The sequence below is a fragment of the Dreissena polymorpha genome, chromosome 7 (genome assembly GCF_020536995.1).
Source record: "Dreissena polymorpha isolate Duluth1 chromosome 7, UMN_Dpol_1.0, whole genome shotgun sequence".
NCBI classification, from domain to species: Eukaryota; Metazoa; Mollusca; class Bivalvia; order Myida; family Dreissenidae; genus Dreissena; species Dreissena polymorpha.
In genome coordinates, this window is record NC_068361.1 from 90,600,614 (window position 1) to 90,620,932 (window position 20,319).

The 20,319-nt window shown below is 38.3% G+C and overlaps 1 protein-coding gene across 3 annotated transcripts in view; it reads right to left on the reverse strand.

The window, feature by feature from the left end:
• Window positions 1-815: 815 nt before the first annotated feature.
• The window catches only part of LOC127837642 (uncharacterized), a 64,853-nt gene continuing 45,349 nt past the window's right edge, over window positions 816-20,319 (reverse strand). For all 3 annotated transcript variants that reach the window (XM_052364880.1, XM_052364877.1, XM_052364879.1), the window contains 10 exons: window positions 19,367-19,514; window positions 17,486-17,574; window positions 16,581-16,872; window positions 10,991-11,247; window positions 9,561-9,683; window positions 8,608-8,993; window positions 7,667-7,764; window positions 6,532-6,981; window positions 6,121-6,218; window positions 816-4,534 (listed from right to left, as the gene is read on the reverse strand). In XM_052364880.1, coding sequence (XP_052220840.1) covers window positions 2,063-4,534; window positions 6,121-6,218; window positions 6,532-6,981; window positions 7,667-7,764; window positions 8,608-8,993; window positions 9,561-9,683; window positions 10,991-11,247; window positions 16,581-16,872; window positions 17,486-17,574; window positions 19,367-19,514 — 4,413 coding nt within the window. In that variant the 3' untranslated portion in view covers window positions 816-2,062. The remainder of the gene's footprint in view (window positions 4,535-6,120; window positions 6,219-6,531; window positions 6,982-7,666; window positions 7,765-8,607; window positions 8,994-9,560; window positions 9,684-10,990; window positions 11,248-16,580; window positions 16,873-17,485; window positions 17,575-19,366; window positions 19,515-20,319) is intronic.

Below are 20,319 nucleotides of genomic sequence, written 5' to 3' on the forward strand. Positions count from 1 at the left end.
AAATTTAGTAGCCCTAGGCTCTATAATTATGAACAAGAAGATTTTTAAAGTTTGCACAAAATAGGCCTCATTTAAGCAGATGTTCATTTTTGTGATTCCCGGGGCAGGGTTAAATTTGACCCCAGGGGCATAATTTGAAAAACCTTGGTAGAGAACTTTTTAAATACATACCAAAAATGGTAGAAAAAGGCCCAATTGTTATGGACAAGATTTTTAAAGTTTGCACAAAATAGGCCCAATATAAGCATATGTTCAATTTTGTGACCCCTGGGGAACGGTCAAATTTGATCACAGGGGCTTAATTTGAACAAACTTGGTAGAGGACTATTGGATGTCACTACATATCAAATTTGGTAGCCCTATGCCATACAGTTATGGACAAGATTTTTTAAAGTTTGCACAAAATAGGCCTTATTTAAGCGTATGTTAATTTTTGTTACCCCCGGGGCAGGGTCAAATTTGACCCCAGGAGCATAATTTGAACATACTAAGTAGAGAACTATTAGATGTCACTACATACCGAATTTGGTAGCCCTTGGCCTTACGGTTATGGACAGAAAGATTTTAAAAGTTTGCACAAAAAAGCCTTTATATAAGCATATGTTCAATTTATTGACCCCCGGGGCGGGGTCAAATTTGACCCCAGGGGCATAATTTGAACACATTTGAAAGGAACATTTGTGAGAAGTTTTATCAGAATTGGACTTGTTGTTTAGGAGAAGATGTTTGAAGAAAAAGTTAACGCACGCACGCGCGCACGACTGACACAGGACCATGACATAAGCCTCTTGCCAGTGGAGCTAAACACAACTGAATATGCTATCAAAACGTTTAATGCATGCAAACGAACAACAATCTAACAAAAGACATGAAAATTATATGATGAAATACACAAACATCATGCAATTGTGTCACATATAATCAAAACAAAACCAAAATAGACAATAACTAAACAGAAGCCTGGTCATGAATGAAAAAAAAAGTTCTTCATCAGAAAACGGTAACAGTGAAAGCTTTTAAGTTAATTAAAAACAGAAAAAGTATTATTTCAAAACATGTTTGCAATTTTCTTACTATCTGCAAATCTACTGGTTTATTGCACAGGCAATTTTTAGAAACACGAAACTGGTACAGAAAACAAATTTAACAGGTGCCTCGATCAGGGAAACTGGGCTTACTGCATGTGCGTAAAGTGTGGTCCCATGCTAATAAGGGACAACACATTCCGCTTTAATGGAATGTTTCCATAGGTTCCTGACAAGAAACCACGGACTAGTCTGAGACGACACTTTACCCAAATGCATTAAGCCAGGTTTTCTCAGCTCATATAATTCCTTAAAAAAGTTACACAATGATCCAACGAAAGTATTATACATCGACTTAATAAGCACATATGTTGCCACACAATTCAATCTTGTGTGGTTACTTTATCAGTTGAATCAACACCAATTTAAGATCCAACAAGATTTCTTATACTCATTTGTTACTTGTTCAACAAGTCAATCAGTTGTTTGTAATTTATTCTGTTGAATATGTACTTAATTTCAACATTTTCTTCAATGCTTCATACTTCAGTTTACATTTACTTAATATTTCTTAGTTTAATAAAGTTCAGATTATTCTTGAGCCATTAATTCGATCAATACAATCATCTAAGAATGTTTTATTTGTTGATTCAGAACCTTATTTAACATGAACACAATTAAACTCATATTTACTCATACATCGCTTAACAATTCATAAATGTGTGGATGATTTATCGATTGAATAAGCACCTAAACCCACGTTTTCCTGAGTTAACTTGTTAAACAACCATTTGTGGATGCTTTATCATTAGATTCAAAACCAAATAGTGTAGTATTTGTCAGCTGAATCAGAAGAAATGCCAGATGAGTTTACAATGCCCACAATTCAATCCATTGCCAATAATATATCTGTTGATTCAGCCTCAATTATTGCAGATTTCTGGGTAACTAAGCACGTGCTGAATGTACTGAAAACTGGTGCTCCCTGTAGTCAAGATTCCACCACTGTCCCGTCAGGAAGCACATAATTCCCCTAACTATTGGGGTAAACTGGCTACTGGTTGCCCTTGTGCCCCAGATTCAACCACTGTCCCATCAGGCAGCACATACTTCCCCTCACTATTGGGGTAAACAGGCATGAAGGCTATCTGTTGGGTACCAGCCACTGTCACGGGAACAGGCATAATGAGTGGGCCCAGGGACGGTTGCTGAGAACCAGGGGAGCCGGTGTACCCTTGAGAGGGCGAGTTTGCACCGCGCATCAATTGCTGAAGGCTTCCCATCATAGAACTGAAGAGATTCTGGAGGTTAAGACCTGAAGTCGAAGCAGCTGAACTTGCCATCCCATCTGATTGTGCAATCCCATCCGATCTTGCGACCCCATCAGATGAGATTGGGAGAGACTGCGCGCATGATGGATTTGAGGAAGCTAAGACCATGCTTGAGTTTGCAGTTGTCTGTAAGCTTGATGGCACCAATGACTCAGCTGTTGAAGTATTGCTAGAGTATGCAGTTGTCTGTATGCTTGATGGCACCAATGATTCAGCTGTTGAAATATTGCTAGAGTTTGCGGTTGTCTGTAAGCTTGATGGAACCAATGATTCAGCTATAATAATTGAAATATTGCTAGAGTTTGCAGTTGAGGCGACTGTTTCTGAATTGATAGATCCAACATTTGAGCATGATGTAGGCATTTTTAATGACTTTGGGGAAGCCAAATCATCTTGGACAGTATTCCCAATACTTGCATGGACAGCTGTCTTCAAACTAGTTGAAGATTGGGCGGTAGTTTGTAGTACAGATGCTCCTGTCGTTGGTAAATCAGACGAGTTTGAGCATGAAGAAACAACACAAGATTTCAGAAGCTTCTTCTTCAATGATGCTTTTGTAGAAGATGTAGCAGTTACACTCAAGGTTCCAACGCTTGAGTTGGGAATTGTTTGCACACATGGTGATTTTGAGGATGCTGAGCTAGATATTGTCTGCATATATGATAATTTTGGGGAATTTATAGCAACCGTACTTAAGGTCACAATACAGGAGTTGGGACTAGTTTGCATAGATGATGGCTTTGAAGATGCTGAATCAAAACCAGAATTTTCCATTATTTGAAAGGATGATACTTTTGTCATACTTATAGCAGAGGGACTAAAGGTACCAGCATGTGAGTTGGGACTTGTTTGCACACACGATGGTTTTGGCGATTTGGAAACACTGGGACTCGTTAACCGATTAATTGAAATGGAAGCTTTCTTCTTAGAGGATGATTTTCTTGAACTGGCTCCAATTGCTGGAGTTGAAACTGTCTGCACAGACAATGATTTCGAAGGTGCTGGGCGTATTTCTCGAACTCGCTTATTCACATGCAATGGATTTGTTGGTTGAGACGCAGCTTGAAGGATGGTCGTAACCCTTGCCATTGTGGAAGTCGGCAATGTGCTCGCTGAGGTCACACATAATGCTGATTTTGGCACTGTGGCAATTGAGAGATTTTTGAGAGGAGCTTGCTGTAACACTGGCGAATTGACTTTGCCTATTAATTTATGGCCCTCCACTAATGCAATAATGGAACTTCCGTTCTTGTCATCATTATCCTTTATACTCTTAGAAACTGGTTCACCATGTGCCTTATCCCCATCTGCATTGCTTCTTTTCCTTGCATTAATCACACCCAGGTCACACCTCTGTAAAGACACAAAAGGAACACTCCCGTCTAGATTACTCACCCCAGATGGTATCAGTACAATTTGTTCTGGGGGCGTTGCTAAACTAAGGATATTTGCAACGCTCGATTTTGATTTGTTTGTTTGCGATACTGTTACCAAACAACTGGATTTGACTGGTTTAGAAACCACAGGACTGGATGCAGCTGGTTGAAAGTTGTTTCCACTGACATTTAGAGCTTTTGAAGCAAGTTTTGCCTTCATTTTCTCCTTTGTTGCCTCACAAACCTGATGGCTAGCATCTGTAGGCTGGTCAAGACTCTGGATTTTTTTCCAATTTGAAAGTTCACTGGTACAATCCTTTGAAACAGATTTGTTTTTGTTAACATTGTCCAAAATTTGGGCCTTTAGAACAGAAGACTTTACAGATTTGGCTAATTTTAAAAGCCCACCGGCATCTTTCTTTTTATTTGTTGAACCTTTTGATTTCAGTTGTTTACGTTTCAACGTCTTCAATGATGCTGTTTTTATGCCCCTCCGCTTTGCCAACATTTTGATCCTCTCTTTCTTCTCTTTTAACTGCTTCTGCCGAAATTCACTTATATGCTTAAGTCCAAGTATCTTGGCTTCTTTGGATAATTTTTTTGCATCTGAATGAATTTTCTTCCTTGGTTGTGTAAAATTAGAATCAACGCTTTTAGTGGGAGACATTTTTTTGCTTGCTGGCTTGGGCATTGGTTCGCTTAGGATGGGTATATCTGGTATCTTAGCAACCAGGTGACCCATTTTATCTGGAAGTAATCGCCGTAGTTTCTTACAGAAATTGGTTGGTGGTCTCCTTGTTTCCTGCAAGAGTTAAAACATTGCTATTAATATACACTTACAAATTTGATAAAAAATGATTGCCATACTTGTTTTCTTTTCACATAACTATGCTGCGGTGCTGTTGCATGTCTACAAGAAACCAATAATTATATACAAGAGGGCCTGAAAGGCCCAAGGTCGCTCACCTAAGATAACAAGATATTATTGGGACAAATCTTCCTTCCTAGCTTCACCGGCATCATTTTCAAGCTCGTCCAAGATATTATTGGGATGAATCTTCTGACCAAGTTATATGAAGATCAGACAATAAATGTGGCCTCTAGAGTGTTAACAAGATTTTACTATAGCCATATAAGGAAAAATGCCCCGCCCCTTGGCAGCCATGTTTTTCCAGCAAATGTAACAATTTTCAAACTCATCCAAGATATCATTGAAACCAATCTTCTGACCAAATTGCATGAAGATTGGACAATAAATGTGGCCTCTAGAGAGTTAACAAGGCAAATGTTGACGTCGCACAACGCACGACGGACAAAAAGCGATCACTAAAGCTCACCATGAGCACGTTGTGCTCAGGTGAGCTAAAAATTAATGGTTAAATTATCTTCTGGAGCTAATATTAAAACAAGAAACTGTCGGAGACGGGTGATGCTCCCCAAAGGTTTTTGCACTATATATTCAGATAAAAGGAAACTTCTTGAGGGCACAGTAGTTGGGGGGGACAAGATTTTTTTTTAGTTGCTGAAAAATAGCCCATACAAGAATTGCACTATATGTACAGTTAATGGAAAATTTCAAAGGGCCATTACTCTGTGAAAAATCATCCGACCAGAACCCGCTGATAATATGCACATTTCCTCTTGGTAGTGAAGCTTCCCATGAAGTTTTATTGAATTCCGGTCATTAGATGCTGAGAAATAGCCCGGACAAAAATTGTGCACGGACGGACGGACAGACGAAGCGGCGTCTATATGCTCCCCCAAAATAAATTTTGGGGAAGCATAATAACCAGTCTATAAGGTGTAGTATTAACAAGAAGTTTGTCACAGATAAAACAACAGTCCCCAACTGGGTAAGTGTTGTCGAACAGGATCTCCATAAGTTTGATTAAGCAAGCTGAAGTTCTTTTTAATTATGTCGGGATGTAGATTTTTATTTTCAAATATTTTCTGTAACCATAGTGACCACATCTTTGATCTAAAGAAAACACTGAAGTATAATGTATATTTCCCTTAAGTTATGGCCCTCTATCTACATACAGAGTTTTGTCAACCATGTTCAAGTACTTTTTTAACTGTCACAGGACCCAGATTTTAGTTTCACTTCATTCTGTAACCATAGCAAACACATTTTTTGTGGCACAACAACACACAACTGATATAACCTTAAAATGTCCAATATTGATGCCTACTTTCAGAGTTTCATCAAGTCAACCTAGAAATCCGGTAAATACGATTTTGTATCAAAGACAGACTTCAGATTGTTGCTTAAATTATGTTTGTAACAATGCCATAAGACACCATAGTAACAACAAGCAATTGGAAACATATATAGAAATCAATGTTCAAAACTGACCAAATTAAATATCTTTAAACAAAATATCTTACTTGACTGTATGCTATTTTAGGAAATGACCCTCTCTTAGATTTTCTAGTGGGTTCCTTGTCATAAACAAGCTTTGAGCCTGGCTTGCGACCCCTTTTTCCTACAAAAAACCACAAACACAATTGTTTAAAATACCTCATGAGTATTACCTTGGTTCTATTAATAAACAATCGTTTTAAAACAGTATGGCAAGTTCCCTTACAAATCGTTAAGTCATTAGCAGGAGAAAGGCAAGTGCCAGTAATGTTTATGATGCTAAAACACAAAAGTTTTTCTTGGTTTTCATCTTGTAAAACGCATTTCAGACATATCATGCGTGTTATCTTACACACGCCTGAACAACCTAAGCTGATTTAAGAATTCACCAGCAAACCATTTAACAAGTGAAAATAACACAGTTTTGTAATACTTACTTTTTGGACTTGCAACCACCTCTTCATCATTGTTGTTTTCAACTGTGTGATCATCAGCAGCATCAGGTGCAAACTCAGTTGTGTCATTTTTCAACATTTCAGAAGTACTTGCTGTATCAAACTTGACACATGCTGTATTCCCTTTCACTAATTCAGTTGAAAGTTCAACTGTTTCCGGTCCATCTATAGGCTCAGTTTTGATGATTAGTGGACTTTTTAAATCATTAACATTATCATCATCAGGGTTTCGCTTTGGTTCAATGTCTTCACTTTTTCTTTTTCTTACATTCTCTGCACTGGTATTTTCTTTTCCAATTTTCTTTGTGATTCTGTTTTTCTGTGCAGTTGACTTATTGGAGGTTGTCTCCACAGCATCACAATCTGCAATTTGTTTGCTTCCCTCTTCTTCTAATCTCTTCTTTTGAAGCTCCTTCATCCTTTGTTCCAATCCTAGTAAACAAAATAAAAATAAATAATCTCTTTTATTTTTTAACTTATTACACAATTCTTTCCTTTAGTTATGGCATTTATTTACAGCAAAGAACCAATAGCCAAACATAGACCCAAAAAACTGCACTAAACAAGAGCCATATGTACACAAAAAAGTAAAAAACATAAACACTACTGGGTCACTGCATTGGAATGATCAATACGAAACACTTGGGGGTTTAAACTGGTTTAAAAGAGCTCATACTTGGCCAGAAGTATCCATCTAACATTTAAATGTACATAGTGTAGCATAGTAACATATTGGTTTTTCTATTAATTGGCCAAAAACACGTTCCAACTATCGCCAATTCTATTTTTTCAAGCTTTTTAGGCCATAATTTATATAATCATTTAAACACTGATACATTGTAGAGGATATGGTGACACTAATAAAGCCTTTCTCTGGGAAATCAGGACTGAATGCATGTGCTTAAAGTGTCATCCCAGATTAGCCTGTGCAGTTCACACAGGCTAATCAGGGAAGACACTTTCCGATTTTATGGTATTTTTTTATTTACAGAGTCTTGTCTTAGCAAAAAGCCAGTTTATGCAGAAATCGTTGCTCCTGATTAGCCTGTGTGGACTGCACATGCAATAAACCCTGTTTTCCCAGAACGCAGCTCAATTATTTGTCTAGCAAACTGACCGAGTCTCCTGAGGATAAGCAGGCGCATCCTCTTTTCCTTTGCTTGCTCCATCTTCTCTGATGGCTTCTTCTTGTACTGGCCAAACCGGGCATTATTCCTGCCAAACACATAACAAATATTCATGGTTATGAACTATCATTGTGTATACATGTAATTCATTATTGCCTGCATCTGTTCTTTCTGTAATTATCTGGGGTGTGATTTAAGAACAACCACAGGGGATCAAAATGCCCTCCCCCCCATCCCTACAGGCTCATCAACTAAACTCTTCAATTGTATATAAATCCAGCAAAGTTTAGAAATATTTATAAAATTATTTTGACAGTTCAAAGGGAGGTAATCAGCTGAACTAAGAAGAAATAACACCCCTGAATTATAAAGACAAACCGAGTTTTAAGTGAGTCCACTGGTTTAAAATCATTTTTTAAATTAGCCAATTTTTCACGCTATTGCATACTTCTTGGCATTAGGGTAATTATAAAACAAATGTTTCAGTTACAAGTATTGTGTACTTTGCTAACTTAAGATTAAGATTGCCCATGTAACATTGTAATATTTAACCTTTGGCTTTTGAGAGTGACCTTGATCTTTGAGTTCTCCACATTGTCAAATTTGTGGAAAGATATTTTTGTCTGATTAATGATAGACATTACAGTCCAGGCAAATAGCATTATGACCAATTGTTTCACCTTTAACCTTGTAGAGTGACCTTAACCTCTGAGAAATGGGTCTCACATTCCACAATACATCTCCGCATGCTGTAATTTAATTTTTAAAATTGCATTATGAATGATATCACAGTTTCAACAAGGTTGATGGATCCACACACAACCATGCTCTGACCTGCCATTGTCACAGATAAATCAATCTAAGCGCAAGACAGCTTGAAAAAGAACAGCCACACATGAGATCCAAGTACAGAACACTGTTTTAAACTTACTTTTTTCTCTTGTTTGCAGCATACTCATCCCTTATTTTGCTGACCAGTTTCTCAATAGCCTCTTCTTCTGGCATATCTTTGTCCAGCTTAGTGCTCCCAGAGTTGATTATGACATTATCAATATTTGTGCTGACATCATCAGCATTCCTGCTGACTTCACCATCTTCTGCAGTCAGCTGAGTTCCCTTATCTTCCGTTGAGATTTTTGTTGAGTTTGCTGCAGTGGCCGTTTGTTTTTGGTCTGTGCTTGCAGTTTGAGTTGGGTCAGCCTTTTCTTGCTTTTGCAATTGCAGTTTTTCCAGAAGGCTTTGCGGAAGAAGGCGGTTTTTCGGAGGGACCACAGTAGACACAAGTGCTGGCCAGAGGAACACTGACAAGAATCGAGCCTGGAGGGTAAAAACAAGGGTATCAATGGAACCCCACAGTAAGCTCTTTACAGAGGAAATGAAAATGGCACTATCACTGCTTGCTTCATAGTTGTAGCGTTCAATATTCACCTATCTACGCATATCAGTAAATCTCACATTGATTTTGACTCATGACTTACTTTGAACAATAGAATGACTCAGCTTTCTGTAAATTGCTTTCCTTTCAATACTTAGCATAACAAGCAAATTCGTTGAATTGATATCCCCCGCCAATATGCTTCTGGACACAAAATTGTTATATTTGACACTCAGCTAAAAAGCATTTTTTTAAGATACAAAGGGCCATAACTCTGTTATTAACAGATGGTGTACAATGCCATTTGGTGTGAATCATCCTCTTATCCATATATATACTCATAAAAAGTTTGAATGAAATCCGCCAAAGTAATTCCAAGATATGGCTCCGGACACAAAAGTGCCGGCCGAACGGATGGAAAGACTGACAACCCAAAAACAATATCCCTCCGCCTATGGCGGGGGATAAAAAAGCAATCAATAGAACATGCCGGCCAATAAATTTTTCACCTTCAGTTTCAAGAAGTCCCCTGTTTTTTTCAACCCATCCATGGTTTCTTGTTTGAGCTGTCGTAGCTGAAGAATCGACAACTTTAACGCACTTGCTGGCACATCGCGTCTAATTCCAGTGACCTACATATTACATACAAGAAACCCAGTTGTTAATGTTTCTGTTACTAATTTAGTATTTTAAAATAAATTTTAAATTAAAACAAGACCCGTGTTTGTGAATTAAAATTGTCGTCCCAGATTAGCCTGTGCAGTTCGCACAGGCTAATCAGCGACGACACTTTCCGCTTTTATGACATTTTTCGTTTAAATGAAGTCTCTTCGTAAAAAAAATCCAATTGAGGCGGGAAGTGTCGTCCCTGACTAGCCTGTGCGGACTGCACAGCCTAATCTGGGATGACACTTTACGCACATGCATTATGCCCACTTTTCTCAGAACGCGACTTAATTGAGTCCTCAAAACTTTGGGTCAATCCGAATTAAGTTATTGTCAGCGAGCTGCACACAAATTTTCAGTGTAATATCTCCATCAAGACTCAAGTTATTGAGCAGAACAGCTTTTCTATTTTAAGAAATAGTAACCTTGACTTAAAATACCCCAAATCCAAACACAAGCTGGGTCTCCATGCAAGATGTATATACCCAAAGTCTCATCAAGATTGGTCTACGCAAACTTTAATTATTGAACAGAAACCACCTGTTTGACCCACCGTATCCCAATGTTATCAGCTGTTTTTTTTTTTATTTGTTCAAAACCTGCTAAATCCTTTACCACTTAGATTTGTATTTTGACACATTTGGAGTCCCTTTGAAAGTAAAATGTTATAAAAGACCTTTCTTACTTAATTAAAGTTTTAAAGACTTCATTTCCAACCCTTAGATACTGATAAGCAGCATTCAGCATAAAACCTGAACAGACTGCGAGAAACTCGCAGGCTACTCTGATTTTATGGTGTGTGCAAAGTCATTTTCACTTTGCTTCTGAGTGGGACAGGGTTAACAAACACAAATTAGGGAACTAGAGCTTTGTCACAAACGTGACTATAACCACCACAACACTTTCTCAACAGTGTTAAAGGGCACATGACTTTCCAATGAGTGAATCATTGGGCTTGAAAAGTGTTTAGAACATCAACATGGTAATGGCATTTATTTTGAATCAATTTTAAAGCTTCAGAAATATGGACAAAAATCTCATCAAACTTTTGCACTCAATCCGAACAGACCGATCCTATCGGAAGAAAAAAAAAGCAATAAACTGAGTGACCCCATAATGAACTCTCGCTATGGGGATATAAATATGCATGCTTATTTAACTGTTCAGGTTTATTGAGTTACCTAACAAACAGTCATTTACACTGTCAAAACACAAACAAAATATTCTGTAAGTAAACAAGTTAATTATAAAAACATAAAATCATAGTGCATACATGTCTAACTGTCTCTGCCCCTTTGGCTATAGACATGAGGACATTCATCATGGGGTTGGGGCCTCGCTTTTTCATCTCGTACAGTTTGTCCCTCAGCGCGTCAGGATTGAAATATTCGCCTGCATTGTCGATCAGGATCTTGTGTTGGTAGAGGAGGTTCTTCATGCCTCTTAGGTTGTATCGGTTCGGTGGTTGGTATGGCAACAGCTTGTCGTACGCGTCAAACTTGTGTTCAATGCCCACAGCACTTGCAGAGTCTGAAAGTAAAGGTAGTTTACACATACTATTTCGACACAAGCACAGTAAATATAGGACATATGTTTGTTTCAGTAGATTAACAAGTGGATTATACATTTAATTGAAAGATAGAGTTGAGAAATTAACATTTTAAAGAGCAAATGCAACAGCCACAATAAGCAATATTCATTTAATGATCATAAGTTTATAAACAATAGGTCGATGTTAACCCTGAAGTGCTCACCAACTGTCGACTAACTGGTTACCAAGTTTTTGATCACACTTGACCAAGATTCCAACAGGGCCTTGATATTGTAAGAAACACATTCTGACCAAGTTTCCTAAAGATTAAGTCATAAATGTGGCTCCAAGATTGGTGGTATGGGTTTTCCTAGCTTTACCAGGTGACCTTATTTTTGGACACATGTGAACCAGATTCAAACTCCGCCTAAATATTATAAAGATTCTGACCAACCAGTTTTAAACTTGACCAAGACAAGAAAATGTATAAAGATTGGTCCATAAATGTGGTTTCTAAAGTGTTCAAAAGCTTTTTCTTCATTTGACCTACCCCAAAGTATTTGAGCAAATGTGACCCGGTTTTTAATTCTGTTGACATAACATCAAGACAAATGTTCTGACAAGGTTAAATTTAAATTGGGAAATTAATGTGGCTTATAGTGTTCGCAGGGTCAATGTGAACAATGCATGACTGAAGCAGGAAAACAATAGGGGAAAAAATGATAACAAAAGCTCACCATGAGCAGGTGAACAAATGAAAGTAGACATTAGTAAGAACAAGTATTAAAACAAGAGCACCGCCTTGCCGGTGCAGACTGCTCATCTATTTTTCTTTTTAAAGGTGTAGGGACCTATCTCAATTTCAATCACAAAGGAGGGAGGGGTGGAGTGGAGAGGGTTATATAGTGTGGGGGTGCAGTCATTTATTACATTATCTTCCAAAAATGCAAAAAAAATGCAATTTTTTGTATTTTTTTTGGAAGGGGGGGATTCTTGGGTGGGATGGTTTGACTGGACGGTATTTAAAAAAAAACAAGGGCTGTTTGTAAAACATGCATGCCCCCCATATGGGCTGTCCGTTGTAGTGGCAGCCATTGTGTGAATACTATTTTTGTCACTGTGACCTTGACCTTTGACCTAGTGACCTGAAAATCAATAGGGGTCATCTGCGAGTCACGATCAATGTACCTATGAAGCGTCATGATCCTAGGCAAAAGCATTCTTGAGTAATCATCCATAAATCATTTTACTATTTCGGGTCACCGTGACCTTTGACCTTGTGACCTCAAAATCAATAGGGGTCATCTGCGAGTCACGATCAATCTACTGTACCTATGAAATTTCATGATCCTAGGCGTATGCGTTCTTGAGTTATCATCCAAAAACCATTTTACTATTTCGGGTCACCGTGACCTTGACCTTTGACCTAGTGACCTCAAAATCAATAGGGGTCATCTGTGAGTCAATATTGAACAACCTATGAGCTTTCATGATCCTAGGCGTATGCGTTCTTGAGTTATCATCCAGAAACCATTTTACTATTTCGGGTCACCGTGACCTTGACCTTTGACCTAGTGACCTCAACATCAATAGGGGTCATCTGCGAGTCATGATCAATCTACCCATGAAGTTTCATGATCCTAGGCGTATGCATTCTTGGGTTATCATCCGGAAACCATTTTACTATTTCGGGTCACCGTGACCTTGACCTTTGACCAAGTGACTTCAAAATCAATAGGGGTCATCTGCAAGTCATGATCAATGTACCTATGAAGTTTCATGATCCTAGCCCCAAGCGTTCTTGAGTTATCATCCGGAAAACATCATTTTACTATTTCGGGTCACTGTGACCTTGACCTTTGACCTTGTGACCTCAAAATCAATAGGGGTCATCTGCGAGTCATGATCAATCTGCCTATGAAAATTCATGATCCTAGGCATATGCGTTCTTGAGTTATCATCCAAAAACCATTTTACTATTTCGGGTCACCGTGACCTTGACCTTTGACCTAGTGACCTCAACATCAATAGGGGTCATCTGCGAGTCATGACCAATCTACCTATGAAATTTCATGATCCTAGGCGTATGCGTTCTTGAGTTATCATCCAAAAACCATTTTACTATTTTGGGTCACCGTGACCTTGACCTTTGACCTAGTGACCTCAAAATCAATAGGGGTCATCTGCGAGTCATTATCAATCTACCCATGAAGTTTCATGATCCTAGGTGTATGCATTCTTGAGTTATCATCCGGAAACCATTTTACTATTTCGGGTCACCGTGACCTTGACCTTTGACCTAGTGACCTCAAAATCAATAGGGGTCATCTGCGAGTCATGATCAATCTTCCCATGAAGTTTCATGATCCTAGGCGAAGCATTCTTGAGTTATCATCCGGAAACCATTTTACTATTTCGGGTCACCGTGACCTTGACCTTTGACCTAGTGACCTCAAAATCAATAGGGGTCATCTGCAAGTCATGATCAATGTACCTATGAAGTTTCATGATCCTAGCCCCAAGCGTTCTTGAGTTATTATCCGGAAACCACCTGGTGGACGGACCAACAGACCGACCGACATGTGCAAAGCAATATACCCCCTCTTCTTCGAAGGGGGGCATAATTATAAAAATATATATTTGTGTTTATTAACCATGTATGAAAAAAACAAGAGATGTGTTTGTCAGAAACACAATGTCCCCTATTGCGCCGCTTTGAAATTTTGTTGTTTGGTTTTTTTACCTTTGACCTTGAAGGATGACCTTGACCTTCCACCACTCAAAATGTGCAGCTTTAGGAGAACGCCGCTTTGAAATATTATTTTGTTGACCTTTGACCTTGAAAGATGACCTTGACCTGGAAGGATGACCTTGACCTTGAACTTCCACCACTCAAAATGTGCAGCTTCATGATAACGCCGCTTTGAAATTATTATTTTTTTTACCTTTGACCTTAACCTTGAAGAATGACCTTGACCTTGAAATTCCACCACTCTAAATGTGCAGCTTCATGAGAACACCGCTTTGATATTATTATTTTTGACCTTTGACCTTGAAGGATGACCTTGACCTTGAAGGATGACCTTGACCTTGTACTTCCACCACTCAAAATGTGCAGCTTCATGAGAACGCCACTTGAAATTAAAATATTTTTTTTTTTTACCTTGAAGGATGACCTTGACCTTGAACTTCCACCACTCAGAATGTTCAGCTTCATGATAGCGCCGCTTAGATTTTTGTTTGTTTGTTTGACCTTTGACCTTGAAGGATGACTTTGACCTTGAAGGATGACCTTGAACTTCTACCACTCAAAAGATGCAGCTTCATGATAACGCCGCTTTGAATTTATTTTTTTTACCTCTGACCTTGAAGGATGACCGTGACCTTGAAGAACGACCTTGACCTTGAACTTCCACCACTCAAAATGTGCAGCTTCATGATAACGCCGCTTTGAAATTTTTTGGACCTTTGACCTCGAAGGATGACCTTGACCTTGAAGGATGACCTCGAACTTCCACCACGCAAAATGTGCAGCTTCAAGAGAATGCCGCTTACAATTTTTTTTTTTTTTTTACCTTGAAGGATGACCCTGACCTTGAACTTCCACCACTCAAAATGTGCAGCTTCATGAGATACACATGCATGCAAAATAACAAGTTGCTATCTTCAATATTAAAAAAGTTATGGCCAATGTAAAGTTTTTGACGGACAGAAGCCATATATTTGACATTTGACCTTGAAGGATGACCTTCACCTTCACCTTTCACCACTCAAAATGCTCAGCTCCATGAGATACACATGCATGCCAAATATTATCAAGTTGCTATCTTCAATATTGAAAAAGTTATGGTCAATGTAAAAGTTTTCGGACGAACAGACACCATAAATTGAACATTTGACCTTGAAAGATGACCGTGACCTTTCACCACTCAAAATGTGCAGCTCCATGAGATACACATGCATGCCAAATATCAAGTTGCTATCTTCAAAAGTGAAAAAGTTATGGCCAATGTTAAAGATTTTTTCGGACAGACAGACAGACTGACTGACATACTGACGGACAGTTCAACTGCTATATGCCACCCTACTGGGGGCATTTAAATATTTTTTTTGGGGGGTGGGGGGTGGGGGGGTATAGTGTGAGGGTGTGATGGTCATTTATTAGATGATCTTTACTTAAAAAAAAAAATGGAGGGGGGGATTCGGGGGGCGTGGGGGATGGTTTGGGTGGAGTCAATTGTGGTATGTCAGGTAAGAGTTGATTTGTCAAAGTATCAATCGAATCTAATCATATATAAAGAAGTTATGGCAATTTTGGCAAAATTTAATATTTTGACCTTGAGAGTCAATGTCATTTATAGATCAAGGTAAAATTCAACTTGCCAGGTACAGTACCCTCATGATAGCATGAAAGTATTTGAAGTTTAAAAGCAATAGCCTTGATACTTTAGAAGTAAAGTGGATCTAAACACAAAATGTAACCATATATTCAAAGTTACTAAGTCAAAAAGGGCCATAATTCCGTAAAAATGACAACCAGAGTTATGCAACTTGTCCTTTACTGTCCCCTTATGATAGTTTGCGAGTGTTCCAAGTATGAAAGCAATATCTATGATACTTTAGGGGTAAAGTGGACCTAAACACAACACTTAACCAAATTTTCAAGTATAAAGGGCCCATAATTCCGTCAGAGTTACATAACTTTGCCTGCACAATCCCCTTACGATAGTTAGTAAGTGTTGCAAGTATGAAAGTAATAGCTTTGATACTGCAGGAAAAAAGTGGACCTAAACACAAAACTTAACCAAATTTTCAATTTTCTAAGTATAAAAGGGCCAAAATTTTGTCAAAATGCCAGTCAGAGTTACATAACTTTGCCTGCACAGTCCCCTTATGATAGTTAGTTAGTGTTGCAAGTATGAAAGCAATAGCTTTGATACTTAAGGAATAAAATGGACCTAAACACAAAACTTAACCAAAATTTTCAATTTTCTAAGTATAAAAAGGGCACATAATTCTGTCAAAATGCAAGCCAGAGTTTTCTAACTTTGCCTGCCCAGTCCCCTCATGATAGTAAGTAAGTGTACCAAGTTTGAATGCAATAGCATTGATACTTTATGAGAAGTGGACCTAAACGCCAAACTTAACCGGACGCTGACGCCGATGTGATGACAATAGCTCATTTTTTTTTCTTCAAAAAATCGATGAGCTAAAAAATAAAATTATTTAGTGCATGATTTGCTCTTATTTAACACATGCCCATAATATGTTTACAACCAAGCATATCACTCAGAACAATGAAAATCTACAAAGAATAATCCAAACAATTTACCATGTTCCTGCCTAGAAGTGCCAGGCCTCAGCTCTTCATGTTCAAGGTCATTCGTGTCACCTTGACCTACCTCAAGGTCAATGGAGGTCATCTTCAAATCTGACCTCAGTTCAAGCACGGCCTCTGCCTCCTGGGCCTCTGCCTTCAGGAAACCAAGCTGCTGTGGGATTTTGCACGTCTGAGCACGTGTGCGCTTCAAGGTGTCGCTGGCGGTCTCCTTCGCCAACATTGCGATATGCTTCTGACGACGGTATGCCTTAAGACAGACTGCTTTTGCGTCAACGTCTAAGGACTAAAATGAAAGAAATGTTTAAAGACTAAAATGAAGCAAAATGTCCAAGGATTAAAATGAAGCAAAACATCCTAGGACTTAACTGAAGCAAAACATCCAAGGACTAAAATGAAGCAGAAATGTAAAAGGACAAAAATGAAGAAAAAGGTCAAAGAGCTAAAATAAATCAAAATGCCAAAGACTTAAATAAAGTAAAATGATCAAGGATTAACAAGGCTATTGTCAAGCAATATGGTCTCCTACCGGCTCCACCATTGTCAGAAATTCCATCATTTTCAATAATTTTTGACGTAGGAACAAAATGAAATGACGTGCATAATGTCCATATTGCCATCTATCCATGTTGCAAGTTTCATGTAAAAATATTAAGAACTTAAAAAGTTATCGCAGGATCCAGAAAAGTGTGACAGACAGACAGACTCACAGACAGACAGACAGACAGACACACAGAGCGCAAACCATAAGTCCCCTCCGGTGAAACCGGTAGGGGACAAAAAGCAGCAAAACATTCAAGGACTCAAATGAAGCAAAATGTCCAAGGACTAAAACGAAGCTAACTGTCTACTGACAAAAAATATTTTTATTTTAGGGATATTTTTTCCTCACAATTTACCTTCATCAGCAGTAATACAGTCTTCTTGTCCATGGTGTCCTTTTCCTTGACAATTGCACAGGAACTGACCTGAGCTGAACTGGCTGGAACTGAAATACATACACTCTCAAGTTATCAATGCTCATAGAAGTGAAAGAATTGTATGAATTTTGTTTCTTATGTAACAACAATGCTAAGCCTTAATGATAGTTTTGTGTATTTTTTTTAAGATTTATGGGAGACATGTTTAAGAAAATTCTGCAACTTTTCAATTTTCAGGAAAAGTACCCAACACTGGTACAATAATGGAATTGATGAAAAAATATTGCAATTATTTTAAAAATTAAATTGATCTTCACTAGCCAAAAATATATAATCTTATATTTTCAGCCTAAATTGAACCTTTCATCACCAATTAAATTCTCCACTGGAAAGCATGCATTCAGATGTTATTTAATCCTAAACAAGGGCTGTTTGTAAAACACCCATGCCCACCAAATGGGCTGTCAGTTGTAGTGGCTTCAGGTCACTGTGACCTTTAACTTTGATCTAGAGTCCTGGGCAATGTCCCCATGAACTTTACTGATCCTAACCCTTAGCATTTGTGAGTTATCATCCGGAAACCATTTTACTGTTTAAAGTCACTGTGACCTTGACCTTTGACCTAGTGACCTGAAAATCAATAGCGGTTCATCTGCCAGTCATAATCAATGTACCTATTAAGTTTCATGATCCTAGGCCTTAGCATTCTTGAGTTATCATCCAGAAACCATTATACTGTTTTGAGTCACTATGACCTTGACCTTAGACCTAGTGACCTGAAAATCAATAGGGGTCATCTGCCAGTCATGATCAATGTACCTATGAAGTTTCATGATCCTAGGCGTAAGTGTTCTTGAGTAATCATACGGAAACCATTATACTGTTTCGAGTCACTGTGACCTTGACCTAGTGGCCTGAAAACCAATAGGGGTGATATTTCAGTCATGATCAATGTCCCTATGAAGTGTCATGATCCTAGACGTAAGCTCTCTTGAGTTATCATCCGGAAACCATTTTATTGTTTCGAGTCACTGTGACCTTGACCTTTGACCTAGTGACCAGAAAATCAATAGGGGTCATCTGCCAGTCATGATCAATGTACCTATGAAGTTTCATAATCCTAGGCCTAAGCGCTCTTGAGTAATCATCTGGAAACCATTTGGTGGACGGACTGACTGACGGACTGACATGTGCAAAACAATATACCCCCTCTTCTTCGAAGGGGGGCATGAATATTACACCTACCCTCTTTTCACCTCCGAAGGAAAGTGAAAACTGCTATATGCAACCAGCATAAAACCAAAAGAGCCTGTGAGTAACTCACAAGCTGTTCAGGTTTCATGTTGATTGCTGCTCATCCCTATCTAAAGGTTGGAAGTGATGCCTTAACAACTGGAATCTATTAAGAAAAGTATCTAATTTACTACTTTATTTCTAAAGGCACACAAATGGGTCAAAATGCATATCCTAGATGTAAAGGATACAAGTGCAGAAGATATTCAGCTTCATGTATGTACTCATCTTGAAATGTATTTTCAAGATTGAAATGTATTTTCAAGATGGAGGTTATTGTATCCTAAAAGATATATTTAACTCTTTCAGTGCTGGAACTGAATTTTGAAGGCCTTTGCAAACAGTTTGGATCCAAATGAGACGCCACAAAACGTGGCGTCTCATCAAGATCCAAACTGTTTGCTAATCTGATAGTATTATTTGAAAAAAAATGAAGAAAATGCTAATTTTAGAAATGCAGCAGACAACATTTTAGCAGACAACAAATTTCCCAGCATGCAAAGGGTTAAAACAACAAAAATGAGTCCTGGCAAGCACTACAGCACAGAAAGATATTGGTCTACATACACATGTTGAATCTTCTCCTACGCCCTGACTGGCGTCGCTTCAGTTGCATCTTCAAGATGGAGGTGATTAGTCGGTTGAGCTCAGAGTGCAGTTTCATGTCCTTCCTGAACGATGCAATCACCTTTTGACTCCTGGGCCCTCTCACAGTCTGGAAGAAGTGTTGTTTTTTTTAAATTGGAATTAAGATAAATGAGCCATACTCTGTGAAAAGGGGGTTTAATGCATGTGCATGAAGTGTCATCCCAGATTAGCCTGTGCAGTCCACATAGGCTTATCAGGGACAACACATTATGCCTAAACTGGATTTTTGCTAAGAACAGACTTTCTTGAAACAAAAAAAAATCATACACGCGGAAAGTGTTGTCCCAGATTAGCCTGTGCAGACTACACAGGCTAATCTGAGAAAACACTTTATGCACATGCATTAAACCCCTTTTTCACAGAGCACAGCCCAAATAAATAATAGGATTCATTTGGGATTACATAACAGCCTACTACCTTCCACCTTGTATTTGTATACATGAAGTATGTCTGTTTTTCAGTGTATGTTTATAGAATTTGTATTGACCAGTGGTACATAGAATAAAATGTACCCTTCCTATGATGACACATAATATAAATATTAGATATTAAGCTGTTGTCAACAATATTTCAGTCAGGACAAGGCTGTCAGTAAATATTTTCATTCATTTTATCGGGTAAGCATGTTTACCAGTACTTGAGTTGATTTATAAGTTTGTGAACCTCCTTCTGATTTTTCCATCATTTCCGTACAAACCGTAAGAAAAAGAGGATATTTGTTCATGTCAGAGTAAGATCGTTTGTTATTTCACGAGTGAAAATATAAAATATATTTTCTCGAGTGGCACAGCAACGAGTGAAAATATTTTTTTTCTATGATCACTCCTGAAATAACAAACGATCTTACACTGACATGAACAAACTCTCTGTTT